The sequence below is a fragment of the Barbatula barbatula genome, assembly GCF_947034865.1.
Source record: "Barbatula barbatula genome assembly, chromosome: 7".
NCBI lineage: Eukaryota > Metazoa > Chordata > Actinopteri > Cypriniformes > Nemacheilidae > Barbatula > Barbatula barbatula.
This window is the reverse complement of record NC_136770.1, coordinates 1,822,617-1,837,750: the sequence shown is the minus strand read 5'-3', so window position 1 is coordinate 1,837,750 and position 15,134 is coordinate 1,822,617. Positions and strand designations below refer to the sequence as shown.

General features: G+C 38.6%; 3 protein-coding genes across 3 annotated transcripts; all 3 read right to left on the bottom strand.

Annotated features, from left to right (window-relative positions):
• Positions 1-166: 166 nt before the first annotated feature.
• LOC306896136 (claudin-10-like) lies at positions 167-2,782 on the bottom strand. The gene is made up of 5 exons (XM_079459833.1): positions 2,452-2,782; positions 1,430-1,591; positions 1,264-1,345; positions 1,077-1,184; positions 167-1,000 (listed from the first exon to the last, which is right to left on the bottom strand). Exons 1-5 carry the CDS (start codon positions 2,681-2,683, stop codon positions 784-786), a joined length of 801 nt encoding a protein of 266 aa, XP_079315959.1. The 5' UTR covers positions 2,684-2,782; the 3' UTR covers positions 167-783.
• Positions 2,783-5,282: 2,500 nt separating this feature from the next.
• On the bottom strand, positions 5,283-8,430 carry cldn10e (claudin 10e). The gene is made up of 5 exons (XM_079461394.1): positions 8,082-8,430; positions 7,724-7,885; positions 7,084-7,165; positions 6,838-6,951; positions 5,283-6,425 (listed from the first exon to the last, which is right to left on the bottom strand). The coding sequence occupies exons 1-5, from the start codon at positions 8,311-8,313 to the stop codon at positions 6,068-6,070; spliced, it is 948 nt and encodes a 315-aa protein (XP_079317520.1). The 5' UTR covers positions 8,314-8,430; the 3' UTR covers positions 5,283-6,067.
• A 2,249-nt stretch (positions 8,431-10,679) lies between these two features.
• cldn10a (claudin 10a) lies at positions 10,680-13,880 on the bottom strand. Its single transcript, XM_079461140.1, has 5 exons — positions 13,555-13,880; positions 12,311-12,472; positions 11,899-11,980; positions 11,712-11,816; positions 10,680-11,615 (listed from the first exon to the last, which is right to left on the bottom strand). Exons 1-5 carry the CDS (start codon positions 13,772-13,774, stop codon positions 11,468-11,470), a joined length of 717 nt encoding a protein of 238 aa, XP_079317266.1. The 5' UTR covers positions 13,775-13,880; the 3' UTR covers positions 10,680-11,467.
• Between the last annotated feature and the right edge of the window lie 1,254 nt (positions 13,881-15,134).

The window sequence follows — 15,134 nt, the reverse complement described above, 5'->3', positions numbered from 1 at the left end:
CTTATTAATCATTAATGAACACATTTATACATGCTCCATAAAGGATAGCTTAATGTAAAGTGTTACCAACTTTGTTTACATTCACTGCTCAGTGGGCGGATGTTTTAAATTCCAACTCCTGTCGCTGCACGAAGGCACAAGTCGCTTTTGTGTTTTGTCTTTATTTCTCTCTTACAAGTGTCATTAAACCGATAATGATAAGGAAAACAAAAGGAATACAAAAGGAAATGGATAATGTTGAAAAGAAAACTGATGATAATGTACAAAAGGAAAACGACGGTAGTGTAAAAAAGGTAGGCCTATCAGTGATGCTTAAATGTCCAAGGAAGAGAGCAAACAAGGGAACAACCCAAAAAAAAACTATTAAGGAAACAAGGGACAAATCTTAAATTAGATTTCAAACAAAGAAGAAAGGAACAAACAAATACCATGGAAGAATGTTAGGGCAAACACAGACTCAAAGACAGAACTTGTTCCATTTCTGTAAACCCAGTTCTTGGATAACACAATGTACTTTCTCTTACAGGTTTTCTTGGGGTTTGGAGCCAAAAAAGGACCAGGAGATGAAAGGAGACCGGCACCAGTATGGAGAGTATACAGATAGTTATGGTGTCAGGGGATCTTAGTATCGTAGCACAGACAAAACAAGACAATAGGTTTGTGTGATGGAAGAAAGGAAATTGATAACTTTCCCGTTTTAAATCATAAGAACTCCGGAGATGTTGAGCGAATGGATAAGGAGAGAGTGGTTCTTATTTGCAAGTTGTTTCTTTTCACATCGGGTCACACAGCTGAATCTATGGGGGGGCGTGAGGGTCTTGAGTATTGACTTCCTTGCGTTCCTCTCCTGCCCTCACTCTGTGTATTTCTCCTCCCTCCTTGTGATCGGTACATAGTAGGTACGAAGTCTGTTGTGTTTCTATAGGAGGCGGGCAGCATGTACGTCTGTCTGGTGCGTGCCGTCATGTAGGTCGGAGGTCTTGTGAGTTGCTTAGTATACCTAAAGTTAGATATAGTCCTTGCGTTAGATTCTGTATACATTTTGCCTCCTATAAATACAATGAAACAGGCCATACTTTCGAGGGAACGACTCTCTTCCAGAGAAATAGCACATGACTGCGCTTCCGCTTATAACCAGACACGATCCGCCCCAACCGATGAACAGAGCTGCACCCAGCTCAAACCTGACAAAACCACAAATCCATCAGGGTTCATCCGTGTCAAAAATTGCATAAATACACTTTCTGAAAGACATCATGTTACCTCTGCTCTAAGTAATATGGATCCATAAAGTCTGAGCGCACTTTATTGCCCCACATGGAGTACACTATCATACCGCAGAAGCCTGCCAAACAGACACGACGATACATCAGTTTACGGTAACCAAATCATACTGGGACAAATGCTTGTCGAAAGAAACCATTCTCACCAGATGCCATGTACGTCAACGCCGCAGCAAACGTAACTCTGGCGTTAATGAGTTCAGAGCCTCCGATCTTGGTACACTTCATCCCGATGAGAGCGAGCACAGCCGCCCAGAAGCCCAAAATCACAGAGACCACAGCCAGAGCCCTGCTCACATGGAGGAAAACTGAAAGCCAAAGAGATCAGAGAGTAGTCATTGGAAGATTTCTTTAAACAAATCTTATTACATTTTAAAGGGACAGTTCACCCAAACATGAAAATGATCTCATCATTTACTCCCCCTCGGATTGTTTCAAATCTAAAGGAAGATATTTAGAAGAATGTCAGTAAATAAACAGATCTCATTCCCCATTTACTCCCATAGCATTTATTTTCCCTACTATGGTAATAAATGGGGGATGAGATCTGTTTGGTTACAGACATTCTTCTAAATATCTTCCTTTGTGTTCCATGACGACTGAATCTTTAACTATCGTTTTAAATGTTTCATTTCATTTTACAAGGTGTTAAAAGGATACACCTGTATAGCCTCAGTGTCAATTACTTATGAATATTTTATTAAAACTATGAGATAACACATCAATGTAAAACTATGACTCAACACATATACAAGTATGTACTGCACGCTTGAAAAGTCGTGTCAAAAAGTATCCAAAATAAAGCACAAACAAATGTCATATTTTAGCATCTTCAGTGTAACCACCCTACAGAATTTTCAGAAATGTTACGTAATCCATCTCGAAAATGTTTTATTACAAAACTAATCATTTGGATATGTAAGAAGAAAAATAGCAAAAATTAGACAGGACAACATTTGCTGACAATAAAAGCTAAATGTCGGTAGATCTTTGTGAAAACCAGTTGGATGATACTCAATCACTAACATTGAATATTTTTAAACCACTAAACAATTTGATTCATTTCATGTGAATGATATTAGTCATGGGTACACATTTAATGTGATTTTCTCCGAATGCATTTAACCATTTAAGCATGGCACGATGATTTTTCAATCGACCGTCTTACCCGAGAGGTCCATCATGGAGGGGTAGTATTTACAGTCAGATACTCCTGTGGTATCTGACACACAGTCCATCCAAAGGTTGGAATAATAATTGCCGGTGGTGAGGACAGCAGAGCCGACCTCTGAGAAGGTCCAGTACTCTGTAGCCAGAGTAGAACAGATCAAAATCCAGCCACATAAACAGGTCAACAAACACCCAATCTCAACATACATCACGGCTGTACGCTGCCTCATGCTGCCTGTGATTCATAAGATGATCTGAGGAACTGAGTTGAAAGATGTATGGAAAGAGAAGTGGATGCTCTGCTGAGATGTTTCAAGCCAACATGGAATACAATTACATGCTGGTGTGTCTGTGGTGGACAGGTTTTTCTTTATATGCTTCATGAACCCATTGCCCCCAGATTCTGCTTAGTAAACTGCATGCTTTTACCTCAGCAGTTTCAGATTCTGAGAGGTCAATCCAATCTCTGACCTTTCAGTCACTGTGACATGTCAGGGATTGAGTCATCATTTCCCAGGCCTGAGGTGCTGACAAAGCCGCTTGTTCTCTGTAGGGTCTTTTCTTTCTGTAGGGACTGGAGCCCAAGTTTTACGGCTTACATCACTGTAAACGTTTTTGCTGTAGTTACGCAAATAGCTGCCAGTAGCTTACTGTAGATTTATATTTGTCAAATTTATTGGCAACAGTCTTTATCATTAACAAGTCTTTATCTTTACAGAAAAAAACAATAGAGAAACAACCTCATGCAAAGCATTCTGGTAACCAGAAATCCACATAAACCACAAAGTGTTTTTTTTTCTTCAGATTTTGGTTCCCAGAAGCTTGGCATGAGGCTGTATTTTTTTATAGTTTTTTTCTCTAAGGATAAAGTTAATATTTAATATTCATTTTTCTTTGATAAATGTAAATCTACAGTAAATACCTGGCAAACTGCCAGTAATACTGTAATCTATACGTAATTACTTTACAGTGTAGAGTTTGCTTATTTTTCATTGCTTATCATAGTCTTAGACGTTTCTCTTAAAGTTGATTAGAAAAAATAAAAACACAAACAAATGAGACAATTGTTAAAATGCACGAAGAGCATGAAGGTGTAAAGATTATAAAGAAAATAATCTGGATTTGGGCACATTTGGATTAGTGATGTTTGACTTTATATATGAATCAATATATTTTTGAGCGCAACCTTGGGAAATCTGAGAATGTAGGCGAAATAACTGAGATATTGAAAGGGACAGTTCACCAATCTTTCACTGACTCTTGTGTCACAAAAGAACAATGTTGGTAACTAAAGAACAAAAACACCCACCGATGTTCTGCCATGGACACATACACATGAAGACATTTCTTCAAATATATACTTTTGTGCTCCACAGAAGACTTATGTGTAGATTTTGGTTGAAAAATATGCACTTTGGGTGAATTATCCTTTTATAGAGATCTCATTTTTCAAGAGTGTCCCAGGATACACAGGATCATCCTGGATGAAGTACATGATGGCAAAAAAAAATTAAAAACTGTAAAATATTGAAATGCCCTTTAACCCCAAATCACAATATCCAGGCAAACTTGGAAGCAGAGCACCTAACATTCGAGCAAATGATTTTTCATGCAATGTTTAAGGCGTCCCTTTGATATTTTATTTCAAACATCTCTTTGAAGTTTTTTTATTTAAGCCCGAACATTTGCATTTCCATTTCGATATTAACATCCATAGATCCGATCCAATGACTGGATGTTTGATCTAGTAACTGCTACCTGCCAATAGAGGGCATAAAGACCATCCAAAAGTGGCAGGATCACACAGAAGAAAAAGCAAAAGAGAAACAAGCAACTCCCAATGTGAGATGAATTGATACAACATTTATTTGTACATTTTTTGGATTACGTACTTAAATTTGGTTATTTTCTGAATTTGCATTTATCCAAACGTTTTGCTGAGTTCAATTTTAAGCTTAAACGTGGGGATTACGTGTGATGTTGTGATTTCAACTTTACCTCTTGTGATGATGACTTCTGGATTGTCAAGCTCTCTTAAGAGTGGGTGAGTTTCTCATTTCTGTGTGTGTTTGATAATAAAACGTCAAATGTAAATATTTCATCTTTTCACAATGCCTTCTGCTAACTGTTTACAGGACCTTTCCCCATCCTGGCGGGATGTCAGTATTGTTCGTCTAGATACCAGAATTGACAATTGGTAATATGGCCAAATCAATTCTGGGCTGCCAGAATCTGCCAGAATAGAAAAATGGATTGTGTACTTTATATATGAGTGAAGAAGAGAACGATCAGCGTACAATTAAAAAACAACACATTTACAGCGCAGGAGAAATCCTGGAAAAGTGCACAGGACGGTTTTACGTTTTCATGGAGGTGACACAGCTTTAGTAGATAACAGAACATCTGGAGTAGAACGGTGGAGATTTCTTCACATCAAAAAATGTATTATGAGCTACTAATCAAATGGTTCGTGAGAGAACTTTCAGACGTAGAAGTTTCAAGATGAATACTAGAAAATTAGATGTTTACAAGCTCAGGATTTTGGAAGACACGCTATACAGAACCATCTAACTATTAACTTTTTCATTGCTGTCTATACTTGTAACTTCTCTCCATCTCAGGACCTGTACATGGAGTTGTAGGGACATACATTGGATTAACCTCTGGTCTCATTTTCTTTTCATTTGGACTATTTATATCCGCTCAAAAGCCAACAGATCAAACGTAAACAGGAAATTATGTGTATTAAGTATAGATGGTCTCAAGACAACAACAAACACACGTTATGTGGCCCGAAGTATATTCCAAAAGACCTCATTACAATTAAGACCCTGTACCGTAGATTATTTTATTGCAATTAACAAATACAAAAATAATAATATAAATTAAATATAATAAAAAATAGGCCGATAAACAAACAGATCGAAAGTTAACTTCGGTCCAGACACGTGCGTCCGATTAAACATACCGAAGTGCATAAAGTCAGTGAGCTTTGGAAGGTTGACATCAGTGTATCATTCATTCAATGCGAAATTAATTATGTATTAAGTTTCTAACAAAGTTACAGCCATGACAAGTTTGAGTTACTTATTAAAGTCAATGTTTCTTAAATGTTTTGCCTGGCGAGTGTTCATTTACATCAAGTGTGAGTAAGCCAAGTCATGCTTACATAAGCACATAACATTTCTGGGTTCTTGTTATGGTTTTAATGGAAAAGCTATTGGTTCATAATGGTATTTTAATGGAAACCATATGAAAAGTAATGGTTTCTGCAGGGTGTCAGGGATGTGAAATATTCAATTGGTCGAATGGATCTGGCAGATATCTTATCGGAAAAGGCCCAAACAGCCCTACAAAAAGGAATTTTGTAAAGGTTTAATGGAAAACAATGAGAATTTCTGTGATGGTTTCTATTGGTTTTTTTTGGTCTATTGGTCTAGCTTCTATGCTGAGCATCCCATAACCTCAAACATTTACAAAAACATTCTTCAGTACATTTCCAGAGTTGCTTTGAATGCATAGAGCCTCTTTAATATCTAGATATGTCATTGCAGAAGTGCAGTACACGTGTTTTTGTCTACTTCAACGTCTCCAGTAATCCACACCGAAATGTTTCAGAGGTACGAGTTCCTGATAAAGAAATGTGTGGCGGTTCTGGACGGAGCGGATAATTTCCTTCTGTTTAAATCCGGCCTGCTTAACCTTGAGGACATGGATGATCGCACCGGCCGATAAACCTCAGATTTGACAGAGCTCCTCGATTTTCGTCTGGATCGGGAAGGACGGCGGGTTCTGGAGACACGTGTGTTTACAGGTGAAATGTGAGTCGCAGCTGATGGACCAGACTCAGCGGAAAACTCAGATATTGATGATATGCCAGATTTTGAGGAAAGTTCAGAGATTATGGAAAAGTTTGTGGGGGAGTTGCGTGAGGCTTTACGCTCCACTGCAGGAACAATGGACGTTGGTGGCCTGAGAACAAACATTTTATAAAGAACATAACAATTTAAATGAAGTTTTGTTATTATTATTTATTTATAATTTTTTGGTCTTCAATTTTAGATGCTCTAAAGCAGGTATTCAAGGTGACTCTTGTATTCAAAAACATTGAAAGTAATTTGAAATTTTGAAGTTTGAAGTTTGAAATTCACTGTAAAAGTGCTTATTCAATATAGAAGTGGACATATAATAAAAATATATTGTTTTTTCTTTGTTTTAAAATGTATTTTAATGCTCAACTATTAGTCATCCTGAGGCCCCTTGAAAGTCATCTTGGCCCCCCCTGTTGAGAACCACTGCTATGAAGTGCAAGAACAAATATTGCCTTTATATTATACCGTCTTAAAGAATTTCCATTATTATTAAAATAAACAGTCCCAGTCACCTGCTGTATGTACGAGACCTGATCTTTCTAACCGAAACCAGGAAAAAGATTCCACCAGTGATCTGAAAGGCACATCCAGCCCACCCGAGAAACAACGGAGTTCCCAAGTCAAACCTGAAAGATTTGCATAAAAAATACAATTAAATGAATAAATGTCATCAAATACAGTTACTAAAATGTAATTATTCAAAGATTGGTTCTACTCCCACGACTATTTTATTGTAATGAAATGATTGATGTGCTTACTGCAATCCATCAAATCTGGGGTTGAAAAACTCAGCGGAGACGTAATGAGCGTATACTGCATATCCACAGGCAGAGAGCAAACCTAACAAAACACAAACAATGAGCTTTTTTATCTACATACACCGCGGGTCCCCTTACATGGAATCCGACATGTTGTTTCTAAACGGACAAACAGAGAGCGTTTCGTAAGTATATGATCTCCTTCTGCATAAATGCGACACGTTTGTTTTGTATCAGCCACCGTGCTTCAAACGGGATGGGTCATTTGCAATACGCAACCTCACGGCTAGATACAATCTACTGACTGGACCTAAAGTATACCTATATGACAGAAAAGTTCATTTATATACTTTAACTAGTAGTTTTCTTTCGCAAACTACTCTTTTTTAAACTACATTTCATAAACTATGTGCTACAAGTGTTGAACAAGTATTCTCACTTGTAGTAGTAAAACATATATGCCTGATGAAAGTTTAGCCTACAACTGTAATAAAAATAGCACACTTTCAAGCATACTAGGCCGACTCGTACATTGATATTAGCATACTGCATCTAAAAATATACTTGAACTTTACAGATACTTAAAGTATACTTTTTTGTAGACGTTATGATTCTTAGAGAGCTGAAAGATGAAATGTACCACTTAAGACGTGACAGATGCTTCCCGTGAACATGGATCGTTCTTTTTCTTTGTCTTTGCCTCCAATGTAAGTGCACTCCATTCCTGCAAAGCTCAGGATGAACCCCAGCACTCCGACAGCCATGCCAGACATCAGCAGAGCCCTTACAATCTGGATGTATTCTGAATATTCAATCAAAAATTATTGTCTGTCTGATTGTTCTTTAACCCCTTTAAACCTTAAAAAAACAAATGTGAAAACATCCTATTTTTGCATCTGGTTGTATAGGGTTAGTATGAATTGTCGAAAGAAAAATCTATATTGTCTTTGTACATTCTGCACAGTATCTATATTGAGAGCGTTTCAAAATGTCTGTACCTTCTACGGCCCAAAGCATAGGAAAGTCATAGCAGTTGGATGTGGCGGCGGAGTCGGTATAGCATGCCCTCCAAAGACTGGACCAGTACCAGCCCACCGTGATGATAGAGCTCCCACCCTGCCCTCCGATAGATGTGACCTTCCAGCCCTCCATGGCCATGGAGCAAGACACGAAAATCCAGCCCAGTAACGTCAACAGCAAGCCCCAGATCTGCATACCTCGAACCTTCATCTTCGCTGACGTTCTGCGTTCAAACTGACCGTCTACTTGGATATGTTTGAGCTTGGTCAAGTTTTTTCTCGTTCAGGTCTGTCCGTGATCCATCTCTTGGATCTCTGAGACTGCTCTGGGAGCAGCACATGGGACAATAACCTGCTGTCATCTTTTTTGTGCTGGTGTCAATGTTTTTACCCGCATGTTCCCACAGTTGTTGAAGTACTATCATGATTTTCAGCTACCATTTCAAAAACACAAACATCTCGATGACATACTTCATAGGGGCCAAATGTCTAATTTCCAGAGGAGCTTGTGCAGGTTATCATCTGTTTATGGGTGTGTCATGGGCGTTTCCAAAAGGACTTTTATAATATCAGGAAAACAGCCTTGGTGTTCATAACTGAGAATAAATCATTTCATAAAGGTGCTGTGAGAGTTTGAATTCTGGCGTTTGATTTTGCACTGTGAACTTTGGTCATCTTATCTGTACCCATCTCCTGGAAAATGTTTGCGACCTTTTGAAGATCATTGCTTTAACCGACGAAGCCGGACGGTGATGTTGAATTAAGTCTTTGTTTTCTCAAAGAGCCTGAGCCATTTTCTGAATGACTCTTTTAAACCTTTTACTTGACGTATCTTAAGCAGCAGAGATACTTTTGTATCTGGTCTGAAACAAGATCTGATGCCCTCTGGTGTGCAGTGTTGCAATTCAGATCGGGGTCACTGGTCCGATGTTTACTACAGTCGTGGCCTAATAGTTAGAGATTCAGACTCGTGACCAGAGAGTTGCCAGTTCGATCCTCAGGGCCAGCAGGTAACGACTGAGGTGCCCTAGAGCAAGGCAGAGATAGCTACCCACTGCTCCGGGTGTACGTGTGTTCACGACTTACTGTGCGTGTGTTCACTACTCTCTGGATGGGTTAAATGCAGAGGTCACATTTCAGGTATGGTTCACCATAACTGACAAATAGGTCACTTTCACCTCACTTTCACTACTACGGATAATTTCATAAGGATGCTTTTTGTTGCTCTGCATTTCCTTTTTTCATCAATTAAACAATTAAAAGAAACCTCTCATCCATGTTGACTGTAATATATATATATATATATATATATATATATATATATTTAATTTATAATTTTGTTCAGTGAATATGTGTGTCTATATGTCGCAAGTCGGCATGCTGAGTGTAGGAATGTCCACCAGAGCTCCTGCCTGTCAATTGAATGTTCATGACATGTTCATGTTCAGAGGGCAGACAGTGTGTATGGCGTTGTGTGGGTGAGCGGTTTGCTGATGTCAACGTTGTAGATCGAGTGGCCCATGGTGGTGGGGTTATGGTATGGGCAGGCGTATGTTATAAACAGTGAACACAGGTGCTTTTTTTATGGCAGAAATACCGTGACGAGATCCTGATGCCCATTGATGTGCCAGTCATCCACGACCATCACCTCATGCTGCAGCATTATAATGCACGGCCTCATGTTCAAAGCATCTGTACACAATTCCAGGAAGCAGAAAACATCCCAGTTGTTGCATGGCCAGCATACTCACCGGACATGTCACCCATTGAGCATGTATGGGATGCTCTGGATCGGCGAATACGACAGCGTGTTCCAGTTCCTGACAATATCCAGCAACTTCGCACAGCCACTGAAGAGGAGAGGACCAACATTCGACAGGCCACAATTGACAACCTGTTCAACTCTATGCGAAGGAGATGTGTTGCACTGCGTGAGGCAAATGATGGTCACACCAGATACTGACTGGTTTTCGGACCCCCCAATACAGTAAAACTACACATTTTAGAGCAGCCTTTTATTGTGGCCAGCCTAAGGCACACCTGTGCAATAATCATGCTGTCTAATCCGCATCTTGATATGACACACCTGTGAGGTGAATGGATTATCTCAGCAAAGGACAATTGCTCACTAACATAGAGTTGTGAACAATATTTGAGAGAAATAGGCCTTTTGTGTACATAGATCTTTGAGTTCAGCTCATGAACAGTGAACAAGTGTTGCTTTTATTATTAAATAATTCATCATTAAAACGATTTGACTTAAACATAGTTTTGTAATTCAATTTTTTTTATATAAATTGTTATCGAAGTTATTAATAAACAAAATATATATTTTGCATTTTTAAATAAATATTGTATAATTATATAATATTTCAGGATAATAATATTGCATTTTGCAAATAATTAATTTCACATACAGTAAATGTAAATGCAGGACATGTATTTTAAGTGTTTATGTGTTGTCTTTTTCATATTTCATACACACCCACACAAACATTTTCCTTCCAATCACTTTTCTATTTACAACAGTAAGTCAATCCAATCCCAATAAAATAAAATAAAATAAAAAGACAAAATGCTAAACTTCCCTTTTATTATGTCTTTAAATATTAAATCTTTGAGCAGAGAGACACTGATTCCTTTTTAAAGAAAGCATCTGACACAACATGAAGACTCTGGCAGCGGTCTGCGGAAGCTCCAGGGTCAGAGTCTAAAGTTTCCACTGATCAGGAGGTGAGGAGAGACTCCAGGTCTGGAGCAATAAGTGGTTTCCGACTCAATTTCCGAATCGAGACAGCATGTTCCTGTGGTCAGTGGAGCGCAGCTGAGGTCCTCGTCTGTTCTTTTGAAGCCTGTCATCGGTTCATCTGACTTAAGATCGGTTTAAGGTAGAGATGTCTGGTCATTGTCAAATTGATGAGACTAAAGTTGATAGATTTTTGCCCCCAAAAACATTTAAAAACACAAAATTACTTAATCGATTAATTACAAATATCCTCAAGAAGTTTTCTGTTAAATGTATTATTATATGTTCTGTGATGTGGTGAGATTTATTCAGGCTTTTCTATATGTAAACATATAAAACATATTGTACTGTTTATTGAAATGTTATTTTAAATTTTTATGTACAAAGCAAAACATTAAATGGCACCCTTCCATTAAAAGATACAATCCCTGACATGTAAACGGTAACATGAACATTTCTATAACATACTTTATGCATCAAATATAAAACTCTTTTCCTCACGTATCAGTCTTTTGTATTCTGAGTCCTTCGTTCGGGGATATGTCTGATAGTCGACTGTACACCGTGTATGCTGTTTGACCCTCAGTTCAGTTTATCAGTTCCAGGCTTTGAAAGAAAATCAAACGTACGCATTCCTCCCAAACCGTCTGCCAGAGAATCTGATTTGATCCGGGGGGTGTGCCTGAGAAACTTCAGAGGTCTTGGTGATCTTGGTGACCTTGTTTGGAGTTGAAATGAAAGATGTTTCGCCGTTGTAAGAGTACTCCCTGTTCCAGAGAAGAGGAAAAATCTCTAGTCAAGTGTTACTGGTTCTGGCATGGCATTGGGTTTAACTTTATTCCTTTACTTTAAAAATGTTTCACCTGATGCTGAATCCTTCTGGCATAGAGAAGCAGAAGACAAAGCCTCCAAGGATGCTGAGAACCGATCCTGCCCAGCCAATAAACAGGGCCGCCCCAAGTTCAAATCTGAACGCAGACAAGACAAACACTTTAATATTGGAAAGTACACATGTTAAGTAACTGTGTTAAAATGGGACGGATTTCTTACTTTTGTTTTACAAATAAGGGGTCAAAAAACTCATTTGTTATCCTGTGTGCATACAGAGAACAGGCGGTCATAGAGCAGATTCCTGTAGAGACATTGGGTGTTCAAATATTGTTCATATAACGCCATGTCAGATGAAACAGGGATTTAAAAGCTCAGCTCAACCAAGTTTTTTCATCATTTACTCATCTTCATGTCATTCCAAACCTGTATGACTTTCTTTCTTCTGCAGAACATAAAAGAAGCTAAACAACATTCACCCCCATTGACTTCCATTGCATGGACACAAAACCACAGAGACATGTCTCAAACTATCTTCTTTTGTGTTGCACAGAAAAAAAGAGATGTTTAAATGACATGAGGGTGGATAAACAATGACAGAATTGTTATTTCTTTAGGTTCGGCCAACACGTACCACTGAGAATAAAGTGTAGTCCAGATAAACAGGTGATCCTGGCTTTGGTGGTCTCTGAGCCCCCAATCTTAGTACACTTCATGCCAATTAGAGCCAGAATAGCTCCGAAGAATCCCAGACACACAGCTGAGATCATCAGCCCTCGACATACCTGGATATAAGCTGCAGAAACAGGACGACAAAAGGTCAACTAAAAACTATGTAAACTATATGGTGGCTCTCTTTGTATGAGCAACATGACAGGTTCACTTTGGCTCAACCAATGGCAAATGTTTGGGGCGGGACTACGGGACTAGAGGCGGGGTCAACAAGGTGTAAGGACTGCTTGGGGAAATCGTCTGAAAACAATCTTTAGCGGTGTAGAAAGTGAGCAGTAAACAACCACTTAGCAACGAGAAAACCCTATCAAGTGCATAACAACATGCTAAAAACCCATCAGAACTTCAACCGCATAATTATGTCATGACAACAAAACCTGTGGCAGCACCCAACAATAAAGCTATTCTGCAGTTCTGGGGAAATTCTGTTCATACATTCACTTCAATGAATCAAGCCAAAAACAATTACTGCCTCAAAAACATTCATATACATTACTTGCGATGCCCTGAGGGAACACATTGTGGCACGCTAGGATTGTTAAATCTTATAATTTGCCTGTGGGATATTCCTCACTTGCAGGTTGCAACAGAGGTCATGAGTGAAGGAAATAAAAGTTGAGGTCACGGAGTCATTATTTACATTAAGTGAAAAATATTTCAAGTGCATTTTAAGTGTACAAATGCAACTATTGTCTATTTTTTAGTATACTTCATGTAGTAAGTATAATTATACTTGTAAGTGTACTATTTCAGTACTACTACATTTGCCGTGTTTTATACTTTAAGTGTAAAAGAAGTATAAGCATTTTAGAACGTACAAATTTAAGGGATACCTCACCTAAAAATGGTTATAATCATTCTTCCAAATACATTTCTCTGTGTTTATTAGAACAAAGACATTTATAAAGATTTGGAACAACTTGAAGGACTTTAAACTTTTGGGTGAAGTATCCCTTTAAATACAAAAAAAATGTGTTTAGTTTAAAATAATTATATTAATAATTCTTTACTATTATACTAACACATCTGTAACAAGTCATAATGTGGTCCTAATAAAATAATATATCCAAATTTATGCAAAAACACGATTTCAAAGACCTTAGAAGTTATATTAATCTTCCACACGCAAAAAAAGAAACGAAGTACCATCAAGTGCAAGCATAGAAGGAAAATCCTTGCAGTTTGAAACCCCAGTGGAATCCGTAACGCACGTCTTCCACAAATTGGACCAAAAGGTCGCCGTGGTTATGACTGTCCCATCCACCGATGACACCTTCCAGTAGTCCGTCGGGAGCGTGGAAGAGATGAGAATCCAGCCGGATACGGTCAGCACAAAGGCGACAATCTCTGTTGCCATGTTACTCATTTTCCAAGTGCTGTAAAGGTGCTAAAACTTCTCAGAGCCAGAATCAATAACTTCGTAAGGGGTGCTCAGTCTGGAGCCAACTGTCTATTGCTGGGACTATACCCCCAAAAGCTGATTTATATTCAACGGGGAGGCTCTGGCTGCTAACCTTTTCAACAGCTGACCAATAGCCTCTCACATACCCACAACACCATGCGCACACACCCCCAAACATCACTCCGCAAGAATCATTTTGAGTGAGTCGGCAAAGATGCTGGAGGTCAGTAGGTTAGTACATTAAAGATGGGTGTTATGGGAGGGGCCTTAAATGTCAACGCCTGGAACGGATGTGGTGGAAATGAGTGCTGCGATAAGAAAAAAGCTCTGATGTGGAAGATATAACTTCGAAACTGAAGAAATTATGTTCACTTGAATTCATTTGGACCGAGTGGGCCAAAATACTAGAAAGTACGCCAACTAGAGGTAAGAATTAGAGTGTGGGTACTCTTTTAAAGTTTTTTCATTGAATTCAACATATAATGGCGCTGTACTAATACATATTATGTGTTGAAAAATAATATCGCATGTGAAAAAGTGCAGCAAAAAATATCAACGCCGACTGGAGTTTCAGACATGCTTCCTGTGTTCTCACTTTTCCAGAAGGTTAAAATAACAAGCCTTTGATGAATATTGGTGTTTAAATGTGCATTGTGCGTGTGAGCTACAGTGTATTTGTGTTACCAGGAGGTTTTAGTTAACAAAGGTCAAATCAGCTTTCCTGCTCTCGCTCAGATCCTGTTAATGGCTTCGCTGTTCCCACCAGAGGGAGGTAAAAAAAACTGAATCTGACCTGACCAAAACATTGAGGCTTCTTCAGTCAGCAGCTGCTCGCCTCAGCCAAGAACACATCAATTACAATTATGTAACATTTGAAGGGAGTATAAGTTACATGGATAATTAATTTACTTCAGTAACCCATGAATAGGTCTGCAGAGTTACTTAAAAATGAAAAGTCTTTCATGATTTACTCGCCCTTATGTCGTTCCAAAACTTGAATGACTTTCTTCTGCAGAACACAAAAGAAGATATTTTAAAGAATGTTGGTATAATCACACAACATTAGTCCCACTGACTTCAATCCTGGACACAAAACCACAGAGACATTTCTCATAATCTGTTCAGAAAAAAAACATTTGAACAAAGTAAATAATGAATCAAAATCACCATCACCAGTATGACTCAACATAGCCTGCAATGTTATTCAGGTAAGCTGTTGTTGATTAATACAAGGCCAGCGAGAGCATCAGAAAACACATCTGCTACCGTAGCAACCGTTTAGTTTCCCTGGAGGAAATCCCTGGTCCAAGTGAAATGAAGCACA